Source organism: Tricharina praecox (genome assembly GCF_024521635.1).
Source record: "Tricharina praecox strain CBS 144465 chromosome Unknown BZA05scaffold_13, whole genome shotgun sequence".
Classification (NCBI taxonomy): domain Eukaryota; kingdom Fungi; phylum Ascomycota; class Pezizomycetes; order Pezizales; family Pyronemataceae; genus Tricharina; species Tricharina praecox.
The window spans coordinates 353,114-368,553 of NW_026250415.1; the positions used below are offsets into that span (position 1 = coordinate 353,114).

Here is a 15,440-nt window from a genome sequence, read left to right on the forward strand (position 1 = left end):
TGCGACTGGGCCAGCCGCTGACTCACGAGTGCCAAACATCCCGACTCGGATCATCCACCTATCCACCCATCCACGGACCACCCATCCACGGACCACCCACCCACGCATCCATCCATCATCGCGGCTGCAGCACGCCATGCTTCTGCCACATGGGGAATCTCAGAATCTCAGCTCACGTCGGATGGATGTGCGTTCGGGGTGGGATGTGCGTTTGGGGTGTGCGTTCGTGGTGTGGAGGGGAGAATCTACGGAACGTCGTTCGATGGGCCGATGCCCGACGCCGCTCACGCTCGCGCATCCATGGCCCATGGGACGTGCGAGTAAAGTACGAGTAGAGTATGTACGGTACGGTACCCACCCGTACCGCCGTACCGCGTTGTGGTAGTATATATGAGTGTGAGGTATGCATAAATGTATGTACGTAGGTTAGGCAACGGGGAGAGGGGGGATGGGAGGAGGGGGGGAGACACGGTACTGGTAATGCAGCGGTTTATTGCGAGCAGTTGGGGAAATAGAGCGACAGAGCGACAGAGCGACAGAGCCAGAGGCCCAAATAGAGGGGAGCCAGAGGGAGATCGATCTCCAGCGCACTGCAGAGTCCCCTCGTCGCTCTCGCGGCTCACGAGAGTGTGCGTGTGAGGGTGCGGGGTTTTCCCATCTACATACCTACTCTACTCTGCCTGTGTGTTGTGCCGATTTCGTCTCGATCTGTGTCTGGTAACGAACCATCACCTCTATGCGTGTGATAGGCAACGGGGACCCCGGCTACTCTGCTCCAGCTAGTCTCCATGTGGAACTCTACGTCAGATAGAGTGCGGAAACATGGAAGAAGGGGGAAAAGCAAATACGCAAAGCAAAAGCAAGCGAAGCGCCGCAAAAACCGTCCCGACGCGCGCTCGCATGCGCCGCGGCGGATGGTCTCGCCGTTTCAGGTACATTTTCCGAAGGCTGGGAAAAGAAAGGAAAAGAAAGAAAAGAAAGGAAGGGAAAGGGAGGGAAGGATGATGATGTCCCCCCACCGATGAACGCGCCTTTGTTTTTGTTTTTGTTTTTTACTTTTTATTTTGGCTGACGCCCGTGTCTCACTGGTTTGGAGCGACTTGACTTTGACTTGAGATCTGATCTGTCGCGAGAACAGACATGATCGCTGCTGAACGGGGACGGAGGGAGGGGGGAGATACGCTCTGTCCGCATCGATATCTACTATCTATACCATAGAGACTGGCAATGGCCATTGTCAGGTAGAGTGCTCTACCACACTCACCACCTACCACTATAGAGTCACTATAGAGAGCCTTGGTAAGATGCACCCACTCACTTAGCACGACCAACCAGCCAACCAAGTCCTAACGCTTGGGTGGATACTCTATATACTCTATCCATAGTGGAGCACTTGCGACGGGCGACAAGGTTTTTCAACCGCAAAAACTACTGCGTCTTTGTTTCCCCACATTTTTAACGGGGCAAGGCTCGCTCACTCTTAAGACTCTTAAGCTTACGACTCTAATACTCTAGCTAGGGTAACCATACCATGTGTGTAGATACTCGACAGTCTCGACTAGGTAGGAGGGTAGCAGACACTCTAAGTAGGTTGTCGACGGGGATTGTAAGCACCGGTGTAGCGCGACGACGCTTTTAACCTCAGCCAATCCTGCTCGTGTCAGCTCGAGACGAGTGCGAGTACTACTTTATAGAGTAGTAGCAATTGCATCCTGCGAAATCGGGGGGGGGGGGGGGGGGGGGGGGGGGTGGGGGGAGAGAAAACGGGCGGACCTTCTCCGAGCTGGACCTTCTCCGAGCTGGACTCTTCTCCCTCTCTTGGGTCGTCCCGAATGGAGCGGGCAGGCTGCAAGAAGGAGGAGAAGGAAGATGAAGAGGAGGAAGAGCATTCATCCGGAATGGCATTCATGTATCGTCTCTGGCTGGCTGGCGACGGTTACATAGGAGGTAGGTACTCGAGTGCTCACTAGAGTAGGTACGTTAGGTGGTTACTCTACACCTAGTGCACTGCCAAACCGACCGCCAGACCGACCTCCCCCCCACACCTACTCTGCTCTGAGCCTGTCCACAATCTGCAGAAACTAGTGGATGTTCTGCACCGCGCATTGGCAGACACACCCTAGAGTACAGGCATGTGTTTGTCGGCCTGCGCTCTTGAATATCTTGATATCTAATCATCATCATCGTCGTCGTCGCCGTTCAGCCAGACAAGCAGGTGGCGGCGAGAGGGGAGAGAGGATGACCATTGTACTCGCTCACGGGCAAAGGGGACAAGACAAGACAAGCCGTGGAAAGCGAAAAACGAGCATGGTAACGAGAGGCTGGACTCTGCGTGCAGTCTGCAGCCTACAGACAAAGGAGACGAGGGGCTGGATGTCTGCGGTGCGTCTAGCTCGCACATATCTCTTGGTGCGGTTGCAGTCTGCAGGCAAAGTCCCGAGGGTTCTCGCAGACCCCCCACCCCCGGGACTGGAGCGGAGCGGAGAATCCTCATGGAAATGTAACGCTGGGCTGAGCTGTGGGAAGCCGTCGCTGCCACCGCAGCAGTAACTCGCTCGCATTGCCACACGGTGCCTGCCCACTGCGGGCATATTCCATTCCCGCGGTTTCAGGGCAATCGTAGCGAAGCAAGTAGGTATCGTAAGTATCATACATTGTACATGCTATCGCTCGCATGCTACATAGAGTACCGATCCAACTCCTTTTTTTTTCTGCCACTTTCCCAGATATCGCCGCCGCCGCGAACCCGCAGCGGCAGAAACGGGATCCAGTTCCAGCTCCCGTGGCCTTGATGCCCTTCCTGCCTACCGTACTCACATACCCGCTCTCCTTCTCCTTCTCGTTGTGATGTAGCAGTGCTTGGTATCCCATGGGTTCGACGATTCAGTGCACACTGCACAATATAATCCTTCCTACCTATATTCAGAAACCCACAGCTGCCTGCGTATCTACTAACCAATGTAACCATTATACCCTGCGTCCCCCAATGGCGCTGCTTTTTTTGCTCTTTCTTTGCTTTTTGTGGCTTCGGAAGAATACTCGTCACACTTGCCCCCCCCACCCACCGTAGACCCAGCCTTATTCCCCCCCCCCCCCCCCCTCCTCCCCCCAATATAATCTTCAGCCAACCAATGAGACGACTGCCGTGCAGCTGCTACCGTACTCTACAGGGGAGCTGTGGAAGGTTATTGTTATTATTATTTATTTAATTTTTATTGTTACTGCTGCTGTGGTCGTTCACGGTTGAGTAGAGTAGAGTACTCTACAGTGGTTCAGGTTCCTCTGGACCGACGTCCTCCGCAATCAGGTATAGCAGTTCTCTCTCTGTGTCTCTCTGGTGGACAGTGTGTCTCAGACGAATGTAGGTACATACAATTGATCCAACTGGAGAAAGTACTTATACCCCCCGCCGTGCCCCGTCACATCCCGCCTTTCCTTTCCCCCCCTTCTATTCAGACATCCCCATCCATCCATCCACCTGGCACTCGAAACAACTTGGCCCAGGACCAAAGAAAGAAGCATCGACATCACAGCGAGACTCAGCGCAGTTTTCGCAGTCGTCCCCCGCCGACTCGGCTTCCTACATACATACACACACATTCATCGATCGATCGACGAGATACACAGAAATGGCGTCGACACCGAATTACAACTCCTCCTCGGGCGACCTGGGCGAGAAGGAGACCGTGGCCCACGTACAAGGGCCTGGCTCGCTGGAATCGGGCTCTATCGGATTCGATCCGGAGGCTACAAAGAAGCTGTTGAGACGGATGGACTGGCATCTGGTGCCTTTCCTGGCTCTGCTGTACCTGTACGTTCTCCCTTCCCGACACGAGTAGAGTGAAGAAGAAGAAAAGATCCCCGGACTGACGTCGCGCAGGCTCTCTTTCTTGGACCGCACAAATATCGGAAATGCCCGTCTGGCAGGTCTCGAGAAGGATCTCGGCATGACCGGCCTCGACTACAATGTTGCTCTCGCCGTCTTCTTCCCGTGGTACGTCGCGGCCGAGATTCCTAGCAACATGATGATGAAGAGGACCAGCCCTTCCATGTGGCTTTGCGTTATCATGGTTGCCTGGGGTGTTTGTAAGTTTTTCTTCTTTTTCTCCCCGGACAAATATATCAAAAGTGAGCGATAGGCGCTGACCAAAAAAAAAAGGCATGACTCTCATGGGTCTGGTTACCAACTTTGGCGGTCTTCTCGCTGCCCGTATGGCTCTCGGTATCGCTGAGGGAGGTCTCTTCCCCGGTGTCACTTTCTACATCACCCTCTGGTACCGGCGCCACGAGTGCGGTCTGCGAATGGCCATCTTCTTCTCCGCCGCCACCCTCGCCGGTGCTTTCGGTGGTCTGTTGGCTCGCGGTATCGCCGAGATGGACGGAATAGGAGGAAAGCCCGGTTGGGCCTGGATCTTCATCCTCGAGGGCATCCTGACTCTCGCCGTCGCTGTCGTCGCCTACTGGGCCATCAACGACTACCCCGCCACCGCAAAGTTCCTGAGCGCCGAGGAGAAGATCGAGGTTGAGCGCCGCCTGAAGGAGGACCGCACCCACTTGGCCGACGAGTACGACATGAAGTACTTCTGGGACGCCATGAAGGACTGGAAGATCTACGTCCACATGTTCATCACCATCGGAATCTACACCCCGCTGTACTCCATTTCGCTCTTCCTCCCCACCATCGTCAAGAACATGCACTACACCAACGAGAAGTCGCAGCTGATGACTGTGCCGCCCTACGTCGCCGCCTGTGTCATGACCATCGCCTGCGGCTACTTTGCCGACCGCCACCAGCAACGCGGCGTCTACATGCTCCTGTGCTGCGTGATCGCCATCATCGGCTTCACCCTGCTGATCGCCACCGACGACCCCCACATCCAGTACGCGGGTACCTTCTTCGCCGCCTGCGGTATCTACCCCGCCGTGCCCATGGGAGTCGCCTGGAACGGCAACAACATTGGCGGCTCGACGAAGCGCGCCGTCGGCATCGCCATGCACGTCGGCTTCGGCAACCTCGGAGGTGTGCTCTCGGCCTTCTCCTACCGCGCCACCGATGCGCCCCGCTACTTCTCGGGCCACGGACTGCTCATTGGAACCGTCACCATGAGTGCTTGCTTCACCATCTTCATGACGCTCTACCTCCGCCGCGAGAACAAGCGTCGCGACGAGCTCATGGCGAGCCAGGGCCTCACCCTCGCCACCTACACGGACGAGCAGAAGGATGCAGAGAGGGAGCGCGGCGACGATGCCACTGTAAGTTTTTTTCCACCCCACCCCACCTCATCCACCACGCTTTCGAGACCATCCCACTGACTTTGTTCTTTTTCTGCAGTTCTACCGCTACACCGTTTAGAATGACGCCGATCGCGCGATCGCCATCGCCATGGTCATCGCCGTCGACTACGTAACGCATCTCATTGTTCATTTCTTTGGATAGAAGTAGATGGATGGGGGCTAGATGGATCATGTCCGCAACCGTTTTTTTCTTATCTTCTTTTTATTTTAGCTTGACAGCTTAACTTACTATTCGTTATACATATTTTTTTCTTCATGACTCTGCTGGAGGGTATTTAGCTGCCGCATTTTTGTAGTTTTTTATTTATTTTATTTTACTGTTGGTGAGGGGAGATGGGAGAGGGGAGAGGGGGAGAGGGGAGGGGGGATGGAGATGGGGGGTGGATGGGAATCGATATCGATATGATTACTTCTACGTACAGGTGCTGAGCGAGTGAGATTGTGAGTGAGGAAGTGAGTGAGCGGGCGAGTGAAAGATTGAGTCAGTGACCGAGTAACTATTATGTAGCGAGCAACCCACGGCGCAGTGGAGGGAAGCGGAGGGAAGTGGGGGGGAATGGGCAGCAGACGAAGCGGGAAAGCCGCCGAGTACATACATCTTAAGTGCATAGACTCCCTTCCACAAGCGAGGAGCTACTTAGGTAGGTGGGTAGCTCTGGCTGGTACTTGGGGTGCTTGGAGTGTTTGGAGTGTTTGAAAGTTGGAGTACTTGGAATACGTGAGGTATATGGAGTACCTACCCGAAGTACTTGAAGTACTTGGAGTAATTGGAGTTCGTGGTGCTTGGAGTAGTTAGAGTGCTTAGAGTGCTTGGAGTGATAGCTCGTTCCCAGGATAAGATCTCGGGTCCGTAGCTTTATACCGTATTGTACACGCACCGGGCCTCCAGTAGGTACAGTACAGTATCCGGACCATGGCGCGGCGCGTGGGAAGGGGGACTACAGTGGGCACGGCGGGATGCTGTGGGGTACGGTGGGCACCTCGCAGGCAACATCGCCGTGGGAACTGGGTATTTGGAGCGAGTGATAACGAGTGCGTGCTACGTGATGTGCAAGCCGGTTCTTTTCCGCTTCCACCGCCGCAAGCGAGGAGCTAGCGACGGCTGTGACGGCTGCGAGTGACGCGGAGAGTGATAGGAGAGTGACGGAGAGAGGGTACTTGGAGTGCTTGGAGCACCGTGACACCGCTCAACACTCACCGCTCAATGCCAGCTTCCCCGCTCAGTCTCAAATAGCGGCTCAACCCCCCATTCAACCTTCACCACTCAACTCCCCATTGAACCCTCCTCATTGAACCCTCCCCGCTCAACGATAAGCACTGGAAGCAGCAGTATTCTCCATCGTCCGGTCCGGCCAGTCCGAGCCTGGGACAGACAGACGGTCGCAAAAAAATTCCGCCAGGTCCGAGCCTGGGCCCTGGGAGGGATGGGCCGGTCCCCGTCCGACGGTGGTGGACGACCGTCATACTATATAGCATGGTAGTCACGTGAACATGATTCGACTGCTTAATGATTTCCTCGCAGCGGTATCCTTCGCACCACCGCGTCAATCCATCCCTTACCTGCCTCGCCAAAAGCTGTAAAAACTGCAGTAGGTATTCCGACTCGGCCGCCTAATGTAATGTGCGGCGCCTGGCCCGTATCACAGCGCTCGTTAGCAGGCACCATGTCCCACTATATCTCACTCGGCCACCAAACCGAAGGTCCACGCCCGAAATCAGGTTTTCACTCTACCCAAGGCTTGGCCTACGGCCGTCCGTCTCGTCCGTCCGCTGAAAACGAAAAAAAAACCTGCGCCTGACGGTCACATCCTACATAGGCTCGGACGTCCTAGGCTCGGACCGGGGGGGGGAGGCCCGCCGTCCGTCCTCGTCCGTCCTCGTCCGTTCTCGTTCTCGTCCCGTCCTCGTCCCAGTATGGACAGACGGACCGGACATGGAGAACGTAGTCAGTGACTGGAAGAGGATGAAAGAACTGTTCACATGTTTTCCATGACCAGACTAGACCAGACCCTAGACCAGAGTACGCACGCAATAATGCTTCGACGCTCTTACCAACGATCTTACCACCTCTTGTCTCTTGTCTCGTCTCGCCGTTCAGACATGAGCTCTCATTCGACGTCCGAACAAAAAACTAACTTTGTCCTCGTCCGTTACTCACCATTTCCAGCTAGTATCACGCTCACAATCCATATGATGCACGTTAAAATCATCACGTCACATCACCATCACAATCAAGAACACACCCATTCTCCATGTTATCCTCTCAATTACTACACAGTCCACCGACCAACCACAGACAGTGAACTAAGCTTCAAGTAGGTAGGAAGAACAAGAGATGAAAGAAAAAAAAACGAACCACAAGAAAACATTCATTAGTCATCAACGCGCAGACAAAGACAAAGACCAAGACCAAGATTATCGTAAAAAAACAGAAAAGAAAAGACGAAAGAAAAGAAAAAGGTCGTAGCAATTTTACAATATCCCGAAAGAAACGGAAAAAGGAAGAAGAATAAAGCGCCCTTAACATCCACAATCATTCGGTCGACATAGGAAAAGGTGAACAAGACCAGTAGGTAGCAAACCCAGAAAGAAAAAGAGAAAAGAACCCCTCACCAAAGCGTATCCAACCATTAACTAACGCCTTGCATTCGTACAACCTCAGGTCCGCGCAAAATGAATCCGTTTACACAGGGTAAGGAGCAGGCTGGGTGTAGCGGTCGTAAGTCTCATTGACGCCCTTGCTCAAGTGAACGGGGTTGTTGAGCATAACCGGGGGGTTGCTTCCAATGCTGTAGGAACTGGCAGCAGCGTTGTGGTGGGTGTTTCCGAAAGCGCTGGACCCGTTGCCGGTAACACCATCGTAACCGCTGTCCCTAGAAGACGGTCCCTTGACGGCGCGGCGGTGCGCGTGTGGAGACTTGCGAGTGACCTGAGGAGCCTTGGGAATGCCAGTGGTCGGGCTGGCAGAGCCGATGCCGAAGATGTCGTTCTGCCATCTGTCACCACGGGCAGCCTGGTTCTTGTACTCAGTAGCCCGAGTAGAGATGCCGCCGGGGAGCTTGACGTCCTTGAACATCGAGTCGTCTGCGGTGATAGCCATCTTTGCGTGCTTGTCGGCAACCTTGGCCTCCGCCTTCTGCTTGCGTGCCAAAAGCTCCTTCTGGAAGGCCTGGTAGTAGCGGGCGTAGATGTTCTGCGCGTTCTCGGGGTCGGGATTTGCCCGAAGCTCGGACTCAACCTTCTGCTCCTCCTGGTAGATGCGGTAGCAGAAAGCATCGAGGTCGCTGAACGTCTGGCGGATCTGCTTCTCCAACAGCTTGACGATCACGGGCTTCAAGACCTTGAGGAGGAGGGGCTTGAAGATGCCGAACAAGGCCTTGTGCTTCGACTGCTTGAGCTTGATGTTCAAGTGCTTGATGTTGACCTTGACGTCTTCGACCTTGAAGAAGCGAGCGCGATCGTGCTTCTCGGCGGTAGAGAGCTGAAGCTTGAAGCCGAAGCCCTCGCCACCAAGGAAGACATCGCAGACACCAGTGTCAGTGATAGCCGGGAAGCCCTGCTTACGCTTGACATAGTAGCTGATATCTCTCAGATCGCACTGGATCTGTGAGGCGGATACCATCACCTTCTGCGAGCGCCTGCTGTGTTCAGTCTTGCGTCCGAAGCGGAAGTGAGAGTCGTTGCCGATCTCAAGGACGTTGGGCATTAGGTTATCGCTCTCAAGCACCAAGTTCTCGATGACAGCGTCAAATGCGGGATCCGAGTACTCGATACGAGGCACCGGGACGTAGCGAACGCTCTCGAAGATGTCGGGAAGCACAACCTGGGTGACGTCTTTGATGAGGTGCTTCTTGAAGGTGGGCTTGCCGTTCTCGTCGTTGCCAAGATCGTTGAACAACTTCTGAAGCGCCTGGGCAAATCGGTTGTTGTCGGCATCGGCAGCGAACTGATCACCCATGAACTTGAACTCGTCCACGATGCGGTCGGTATGATCGCGGTAGCGGTTGCGAAGCAAGTAGTTTCCTTGGTCATAGAGCTGGTTGTACTCGCGGGTGGAGTCAGGCTGCATGATGTAACCCTCTTCCTGGAGGCAGCGGCGGATGTAGCGGTTGACCGCACGGAACCAGTTCTTGAGCTCGGGATCATTGTCGGCATCACGGTAGATGTCGTTGATGGCATCCATCAGGTCGTCGGTACTTGTGTTGTTGGCGAAACGCTCAAGGAGAACCTTGAGGTGGTGCTCGGCCTTCTGCAGGTTGGTGTCCTGGCGGGCATCTTTGAGACCGCCGGCACCCTGGGAAGTGATGTTCTTGCCGTGGCCGGTGTAAGTCTCTGCGAGATTGAGAAGGGTGTTGATAGCTTCAGTGTAGTCCTGGTGGCTTTGAATCTCGACGACCATCTTCTTGAGACGCCAGATGGTCTGCTCTCGGCGATCCTTGGGCATCTTCTCGTGGAAGTAATTCTTGGTGCGATCGCGGTACTCACGGCCCCGCTGTTTCTGGTCCTCGGGAATGTTCTCTTCGGCACGCTGATGGAGATCGTTGATGCCCTGGCGGAGGCCGCCCGCGACGTCGACACCAGAGTTGGTTCCCTGGCGCTGGTCCTGAGCGGCACGCTGGGCAGTCTGCCGAGGATCCCGAGATCCGTTAGGATCGGCAGCCTGGGTCATGTTGCCAGCGACGTCTCTAAGGTCGTTGCGGTCGACGGGCTTGTTGCGGTCGACCTTATCGCGGAACTGTTGTTTCAGGTTGTCCCGCGAGAAGTTGGGGGCATCGTGCCACTCGTGATCGGCAGCGGGAGCATCGATGTTTTCGAGCTCCTCCTGGGAGGGGTTCACGCGGCCCGCAGCTTTGGTGGCGGCGTCGCCGGCGACACTTCGGAGGAGTACGACGCTGTCGTTGAGGAGTTTGCGGAATTGACCTGTGCACGACGGTTAGAAATGCTCCTCACCCGAAATCATCCAGGGCTCGTCTTCGCTTACCATTGGTGATGATCAATTGACCCAAAGTCTTCAGACCAGCAAGTCCCTGCTCCTTATCTCTGTTCGCGGTGTCCTTATCGACCGGTGCATTGGGGGTTCCCGCTGGCACACCCTGCTGTCCAAGTTGGGTAGCGTGCCAGATGAACTCTTGTAAAGCCTCGTCGTGGTTCTTCAGAAGCAACAGCCTCTTGGCCTCCTCGACAACGTTGCGGAAATCTTCCAAGATCACCCTTCCTTCGTCCGAGAGCTTGCCATTGGGGGTCTTTAGCTTCTTGTGGTTGACGAAAGACGAGAGCGCAACGTCGATCTGGCTGTTCGAAGGGAGTTTTCCATTTGAGAAGGCTACACAAAGAAACGGGTGAGGTCAGAATGTGTGTGCAACCATAAGTGATAGGAGCATCGAGAGCTAATCAACTTACCATTGAAGATCCCGTATAGCCGCAGCTTGTTATCGACATCGGCATCTCTCTGCTGAGGGTTTGTGGGAACGTTGACTGAGGTATTCATGATTGTGATCTACGAGCGATTCGTCTGTGTGGGGAGAGGGCTGGGAAGAGAAAAGTAGTATGAGTGGTTTTGAGGCAGTATTCGCTTGTGGACGATGGGATTAGGTGGTGTATGGATTAGATGGATGGTATCAAGGGCAGGTTTGTAGTTGTGGTTGAATTATGTGTGATGGAAGTGGTGATGGTGGTGTGGTGGTGGTTGTGGTGGTGGTTGTGGTTGGTGTTTGTAGCGGTGGTTGTGGTTGGTAGTGGGTATCGTGAGTGTTCGTGTGTTGTGCTGAGTGAGGGGGGAAGTCCAGATCAGGGGAGAAAAGAGGATTATAAAGGGTGCAGCGGACGAGAGTCGTTCGCAGCAAGATTTCTTTCAAAGCCCGGTTTTCCCGCACTCCTTCTTTTTTTTTCACTTGCTTGCTTGAAATTGCGTGTGGTTGACTGGTTCGAGATCTTGCTTTGCGGTGCATGGTTTCCTTGGGGAAAGGTAGATGGAAGCGTCATGACCGATAACTCGCAGTTCTAGTGATCGACGTCGTTGTACCATTATGTCACCGTGCGATGACGTCGCAGCTACGTCTACGCCAATTCCCCAGCGATGCACGCACCAACCAACCACGCTGCCATCGTCCCGTCAATCGCCAATCGCACCGCCCAGAGTGCAGTCTGGTCTCAGATACAGTACATCATCATCACATCCCTACCCTTATAGGAATGGATCGTACCTCAGCGCATTGCTGTCCAGGGAAGAACCATCGCCCGTGGGACACGCAGCACGTCCATTCCCACTCTCGCCTGCCCATGTGAAAGGAAAAAAGTGCAGCGTCCTGCAGATTGGTCCTCGTGCTCTGTCACTCTGCTTTCCTGCTCAGTCGAGGGTAGTGACGCAGGTGGCTGGGCAGGTTTCTCGATCTTGAGCTCCCACGGAGCTTCCCGGTGGCAGCCAAAACGGTGGGCGACCACGCTCGAACGTTCGCGCTGCTCGCCCCTTCCACCAATGCCCGCCGAGACCGTTCGCGTCGCTTGCTTGGCTGGTCGGAGGTCTCTGCCGCTTACACAACCCTACCAATCCCGCACACCTCCCTCTGCCTTTAGCCTGCAGTCCTAACTTCCACGCGTCTCCCTGATTCGCGTCGTCGCGAACCTCGCATATTCGCCTCCCCCACTTCACGTAATCACCTCCCCCCACTTCACGTACCTGTATCGAGTTTCAGAACAAGCCTCCCATCATGCCACCCAAGAAGAAGGACAAGAACCAGGTTAGCAAAGCATCTGCTAAGAAACGACAGACCACTCTGAAGTTTCCCAGCAGCAGCACCACCGGCGGCGGCGATGGCGGGAAAGCCTCATCTTCGGCCACGCGTGACTCGAAAGTCGCGGCGATAGCTAGCGGGAGCGCTGGCAAGACCACGAACCGCAACGTCGCTGGCAGCGCGAAGACTCCTTCTCACGTGCGTCATGCGAAAGACACGGCGAAGATTGACAGCAAGGAAGACGGCGGCCCTGCTTCCTTCAACGTCGACCGAGCGAAAACGTCCGCGGCGACCACCAAGACGGCTGGTGCAGGCGGGAAAACCGCTGCTCCGATCGCACGTACTCTTCCAAGCCCGGCGGCGGTGGTTGACGGCAACAAAAGGGTTCACGGCAAAACCGATCCAGAAAAAACCCCCAGCTTTGCTGTCGTTATCAACGTTTCCAAGAAGACGAAATCCGAATTGAATGAGTTCGCCGAAGTCGATGAAGGCGGCTACGGGGACAGCGAGGACAATACAGACGAAGACGGGGACAGGGACGAGGACGATGAGCCGGTTCGGAGATCGAGTAGGAAACGAGTTCGTCGAGAGGCACCGTCGGGTGGCAGTGGGAAGGGCGGGGCTGGTTCTCGGGTCAAGGATAATAAACAGAAACCTACTGTCGAAAGTCAAAATGGAGACGATGAGATGGTGGCTAGCTCTGACGACGAGAGCATAATCACGCCCGCAGCCAGGAAAAGGCAAAAGCCAACACCCACTCCCCCCTCGACCTTGAGGAAGGGTAAGAAGAAGGTTGTCGAGAGTGAAGACAGTGATCTCGAACTGCCTATTACGAAAAAGAAGAAGATATCGTTGGATGACGATGAGGAGAGTGAGCCTACGTTAAAAAAGAACGTCACTTCACTGGAAGACGACAAGAGTGACTTGCCTCCGAGGAAGAGGAAGAGCTTGGTGAGGGGTCTTTCGAAGAATGACGAGAGTGACCCGGAACTGCCCACTCCGAAGAAGATGGTTCTATTGGATGACGACGAGAGTGATTCGAAACTACCGCGTATTCCGGGAAAGAGCTCTTTATCGGAGGAGAGTAGCAGTGACCACGAACCTCCTACCCAAGATGAGGAGGATATAAAGGAGGACATGGAGTTGGCTGCGGAGAACGGTAGGCGTAGTATCATTCCACGAGGAACTATGGCTTACTAATAATAAGACTACAGCCATCTTGGATAGGAGGGAGCGCAAGGGTGGGTCTAGCAAGAAGATGTCTTTCAGACAGAGGATGGCACATTTACGGGCCAAGCGTGACCGGAAGGCTGGAATTACTAGCTCGCAAGCCGTACGGTCTTCCACACCTTCAGCTTCTGCTCCTTCCTCTGGCGGAGATGGAGATGGTTCCGACTCAACCTCAGGCGATGAGGACTTGGACAGCTTCGTTGTGGAAGACGACCCCGACGACCTGATTGGAGCTCCCGATGTCCAAATCCCTCTCGAATTCACTTCGGCTGCACACGAGTCCGACTCTGAGCAGTTCAGGCTCTATGTGGAGTTCCTGATACACGATGTTCTGTTTCCCAATACCGTCACCAAAGGCGAAGTGGAAACCAATGCCGTCAGACGTTTGGAGACAGCTGCTGCCTCTTTCGGAAACTCAGTGATCCAGAGCGGTGCCTGGACGGCTTCATTCGCCAGAGCACTGAAGGCCAGACCCAACTTGGTTACTGGTGAGTGTGAGAAAGCAGATCACTGTGATGCCTGTAACAGGAACAACCAGCATTGCACCCTCACAGTTCAATTCTTGGGCCACCGTTACAACAAGGACACTCTCTGTGATTTGTCGAGTGGTGAGGAAGAAGAATCAACGGATGAGCATGGAGAAGAACTGTTTCCCGAGGACAAAATCTTCCAGCTTGGAAAAATGTGTTATACCAGAGCACGCAGTGCGCATACTCTGTTCCATTGGAAGAAGGAGCTCAAGGGCTGGGTCGAGAAGCACCTCGAGTCCACCGGTTACATTGATGAGGATGGCGATCTCGTGGACCAGTCGATCGGTGACACGCCGATTGAGGGTAGGCTGCTTTCATCCACCAATGGAGACCGCTGGCTAACGTGGATTCTCCGCTGGCGACAGATCAGATGGAATATGTCAAGAAGGTCATTCACAAATGTCGCAAGGACATCAAGGATCTCTACGGCGACTTCAAGCGTACCGTGAAGCAGGCGCGCGAGAGCATGGTGCGCACACCTGTCCCCCTACTCACGAGGTTCTTTGCTGACATCGCCATAGGAAGCGAAGAAATGGAGAGGCGGTGATAAGGCTGGTACCTTCATCTAATGGCTGGCATCGGCACCTTCCCCTCAACTCGCCGATGCAGTACATACACCATGGACGTTCGTTGGGTTTGGATCTGTTTATGTCTTCGGGCCAGGCGCATCTCGGGAATTCACTTTTACCCCTTCCATTGTCGGGGCGTGTATTTTTACTTTCGTCTGGGTTTCTTTTTGTGTTTACGATTTCCTCGGCGTAGGAAGGATTATGTTGCTGGGTTGCTTATCTGTTTAAGATTTCCTCGGCGTAGGAAGGATGATGTTGATGTAGATGGGCTACTTAACTATTTTCTGGCGTAGACATGCATGAGTACGGGGCACGGGTGGAGTTGCATCGCAATTCATTTTATCCATCGGTTGGTAGCATAGCATGGTATCGAATACGATTGTTTGACTACCCCGAGTGCAGCATTGTAGTAGCAGATATTCGGTCGTGCTATCGTGTTGTCGCATAAAAACCCACAATTCGTCTCGTCCGCATATCCGCCGCTCATTTCTTCCCCTTCTTCTTCTTGCCCTTCCCCTTTGCCGCGCCACCATCTGCCGGTGTCGGTGCTGGTGCCGGTGTCGCAGGTGCCGGTGTCGCAGGCGCCGCAGCCGCAGCGGGCGTAGCAACCTCCTTTTCGTTCGCCTCAGCCATCACCACATCTGTTCATTCCCCATCAGCCCCCATCAGCCCCATCCCCTTCCCTATCCCCATCCCCTTCCCCTCCCTATATCCATTGCAAGTATAACTCACCCTCCCTCTCCTCCTCCAGCACACCAATCTGCTCCCTGGCGAGCCGTTGCAACCCAGCAACCAACCGGCCGACATCGGCAATCTTTGTGGTCGAGAACTTGATCACGACGCCGGACACAGGATCGTACGTCTTCAGAGTCAGCGCGCCCTTGCCCGTCGCCGACGAGTGGTACGTCGTGGTCACTTTCGTGCTCGACGGGTATGCGCGAAGTAGGCGTACCGAGTGCGTTTGGAACTCGGCGGGGGTGGCGGTGAGTTTCATTGCGGGTTCAGGTTGGGGGTGGTGGTGGTGGTGTGGTTGGTTGATTGGAGTAGTGGGGGGAGAGGTCGGGGGAGAGGTGTTATGGAGTAGA

The 15,440-nt window shown here is 54.6% G+C and overlaps 5 protein-coding genes across 5 annotated transcripts; 2 read left to right on the top strand and 3 right to left on the bottom strand.

Annotated features, from left to right (window-relative positions):
• The first annotated feature begins 3,157 nt into the window (after positions 1–3,157).
• Positions 3,158–5,640, top strand: BZA05DRAFT_399109 (major facilitator superfamily domain-containing protein). Its single transcript, XM_051483766.1, has 4 exons — positions 3,158–3,811; positions 3,881–4,086; positions 4,160–5,253; positions 5,333–5,640. The coding sequence occupies exons 1-4, from the start codon at positions 3,630–3,632 to the stop codon at positions 5,351–5,353; spliced, it is 1,503 nt and encodes a 500-aa protein (XP_051339094.1). The 5' UTR covers positions 3,158–3,629; the 3' UTR covers positions 5,354–5,640.
• A 1,908-nt stretch (positions 5,641–7,548) lies between these two features.
• BZA05DRAFT_52433 (uncharacterized protein) lies at positions 7,549–7,964 on the bottom strand. The gene has a single exon (XM_051488395.1). The coding sequence runs from the start codon at positions 7,820–7,822 to the stop codon at positions 7,607–7,609; it is 216 nt and encodes a 71-aa protein (XP_051339095.1). The 5' UTR covers positions 7,823–7,964; the 3' UTR covers positions 7,549–7,606.
• A 14-nt stretch (positions 7,965–7,978) lies between these two features.
• On the bottom strand, positions 7,979–10,783 carry BZA05DRAFT_338153 (uncharacterized protein; the record flags this gene model as incomplete). Its single annotated transcript, XM_051480879.1, has 3 exons — positions 7,979–10,215; positions 10,277–10,618; positions 10,696–10,783. 3 exons carry the CDS (start codon positions 10,781–10,783, stop codon positions 7,979–7,981), a joined length of 2,667 nt encoding a protein of 888 aa, XP_051339096.1.
• Positions 10,784–12,603: 1,820 nt separating this feature from the next.
• BZA05DRAFT_52516 (uncharacterized protein) lies at positions 12,604–14,490 on the top strand. Its single transcript, XM_051488396.1, has 4 exons — positions 12,604–13,185; positions 13,241–14,089; positions 14,152–14,255; positions 14,308–14,490. Exons 1-4 carry the CDS (start codon positions 12,714–12,716, stop codon positions 14,353–14,355), a joined length of 1,473 nt encoding a protein of 490 aa, XP_051339097.1. The 5' UTR covers positions 12,604–12,713; the 3' UTR covers positions 14,356–14,490.
• A 232-nt stretch (positions 14,491–14,722) lies between these two features.
• Positions 14,723–15,436, bottom strand: BZA05DRAFT_399115 (signal recognition particle 9 kDa protein-domain-containing protein). The gene is made up of 2 exons (XM_051483767.1): positions 15,088–15,436; positions 14,723–14,996 (listed from the first exon to the last, which is right to left on the bottom strand). Exons 1-2 carry the CDS (start codon positions 15,347–15,349, stop codon positions 14,839–14,841), a joined length of 420 nt encoding a protein of 139 aa, XP_051339098.1. The 5' UTR covers positions 15,350–15,436; the 3' UTR covers positions 14,723–14,838.
• Positions 15,437–15,440: the final 4 nt, after the last annotated feature.

Coding starts and splice junctions, on each gene's coding strand:
- BZA05DRAFT_399109 (XM_051483766.1), top strand. CDS start 3,630: ATGGCGTCGACACCGAATTACAACTCCTCCTCGGGCGACCTGGGCGAG. Junction 3,812..3,880: donor TTCCTGGCTCTGCTGTACCT/GTACGTTCTCCC, acceptor GACGTCGCGCAG/GCTCTCTTTCTTGGACCGCA. Junction 4,087..4,159: donor CATGGTTGCCTGGGGTGTTT/GTAAGTTTTTCT, acceptor CAAAAAAAAAAG/GCATGACTCTCATGGGTCTG.
- BZA05DRAFT_52433 (XM_051488395.1), bottom strand. CDS start 7,822: ATGTTAAGGGCGCTTTATTCTTCTTCCTTTTTCCGTTTCTTTCGGGAT.
- BZA05DRAFT_52516 (XM_051488396.1), top strand. CDS start 12,714: ATGGTGGCTAGCTCTGACGACGAGAGCATAATCACGCCCGCAGCCAGG. Junction 13,186..13,240: donor GGAGTTGGCTGCGGAGAACG/GTAGGCGTAGTA, acceptor ATAAGACTACAG/CCATCTTGGATAGGAGGGAG. Junction 14,090..14,151: donor CGGTGACACGCCGATTGAGG/GTAGGCTGCTTT, acceptor CGCTGGCGACAG/ATCAGATGGAATATGTCAAG.
- BZA05DRAFT_399115 (XM_051483767.1), bottom strand. CDS start 15,349: ATGAAACTCACCGCCACCCCCGCCGAGTTCCAAACGCACTCGGTACGC. Junction 14,997..15,087: donor GCTGGAGGAGGAGAGGGAGG/GTGAGTTATACT, acceptor GGGAATGAACAG/ATGTGGTGATGGCTGAGGCG.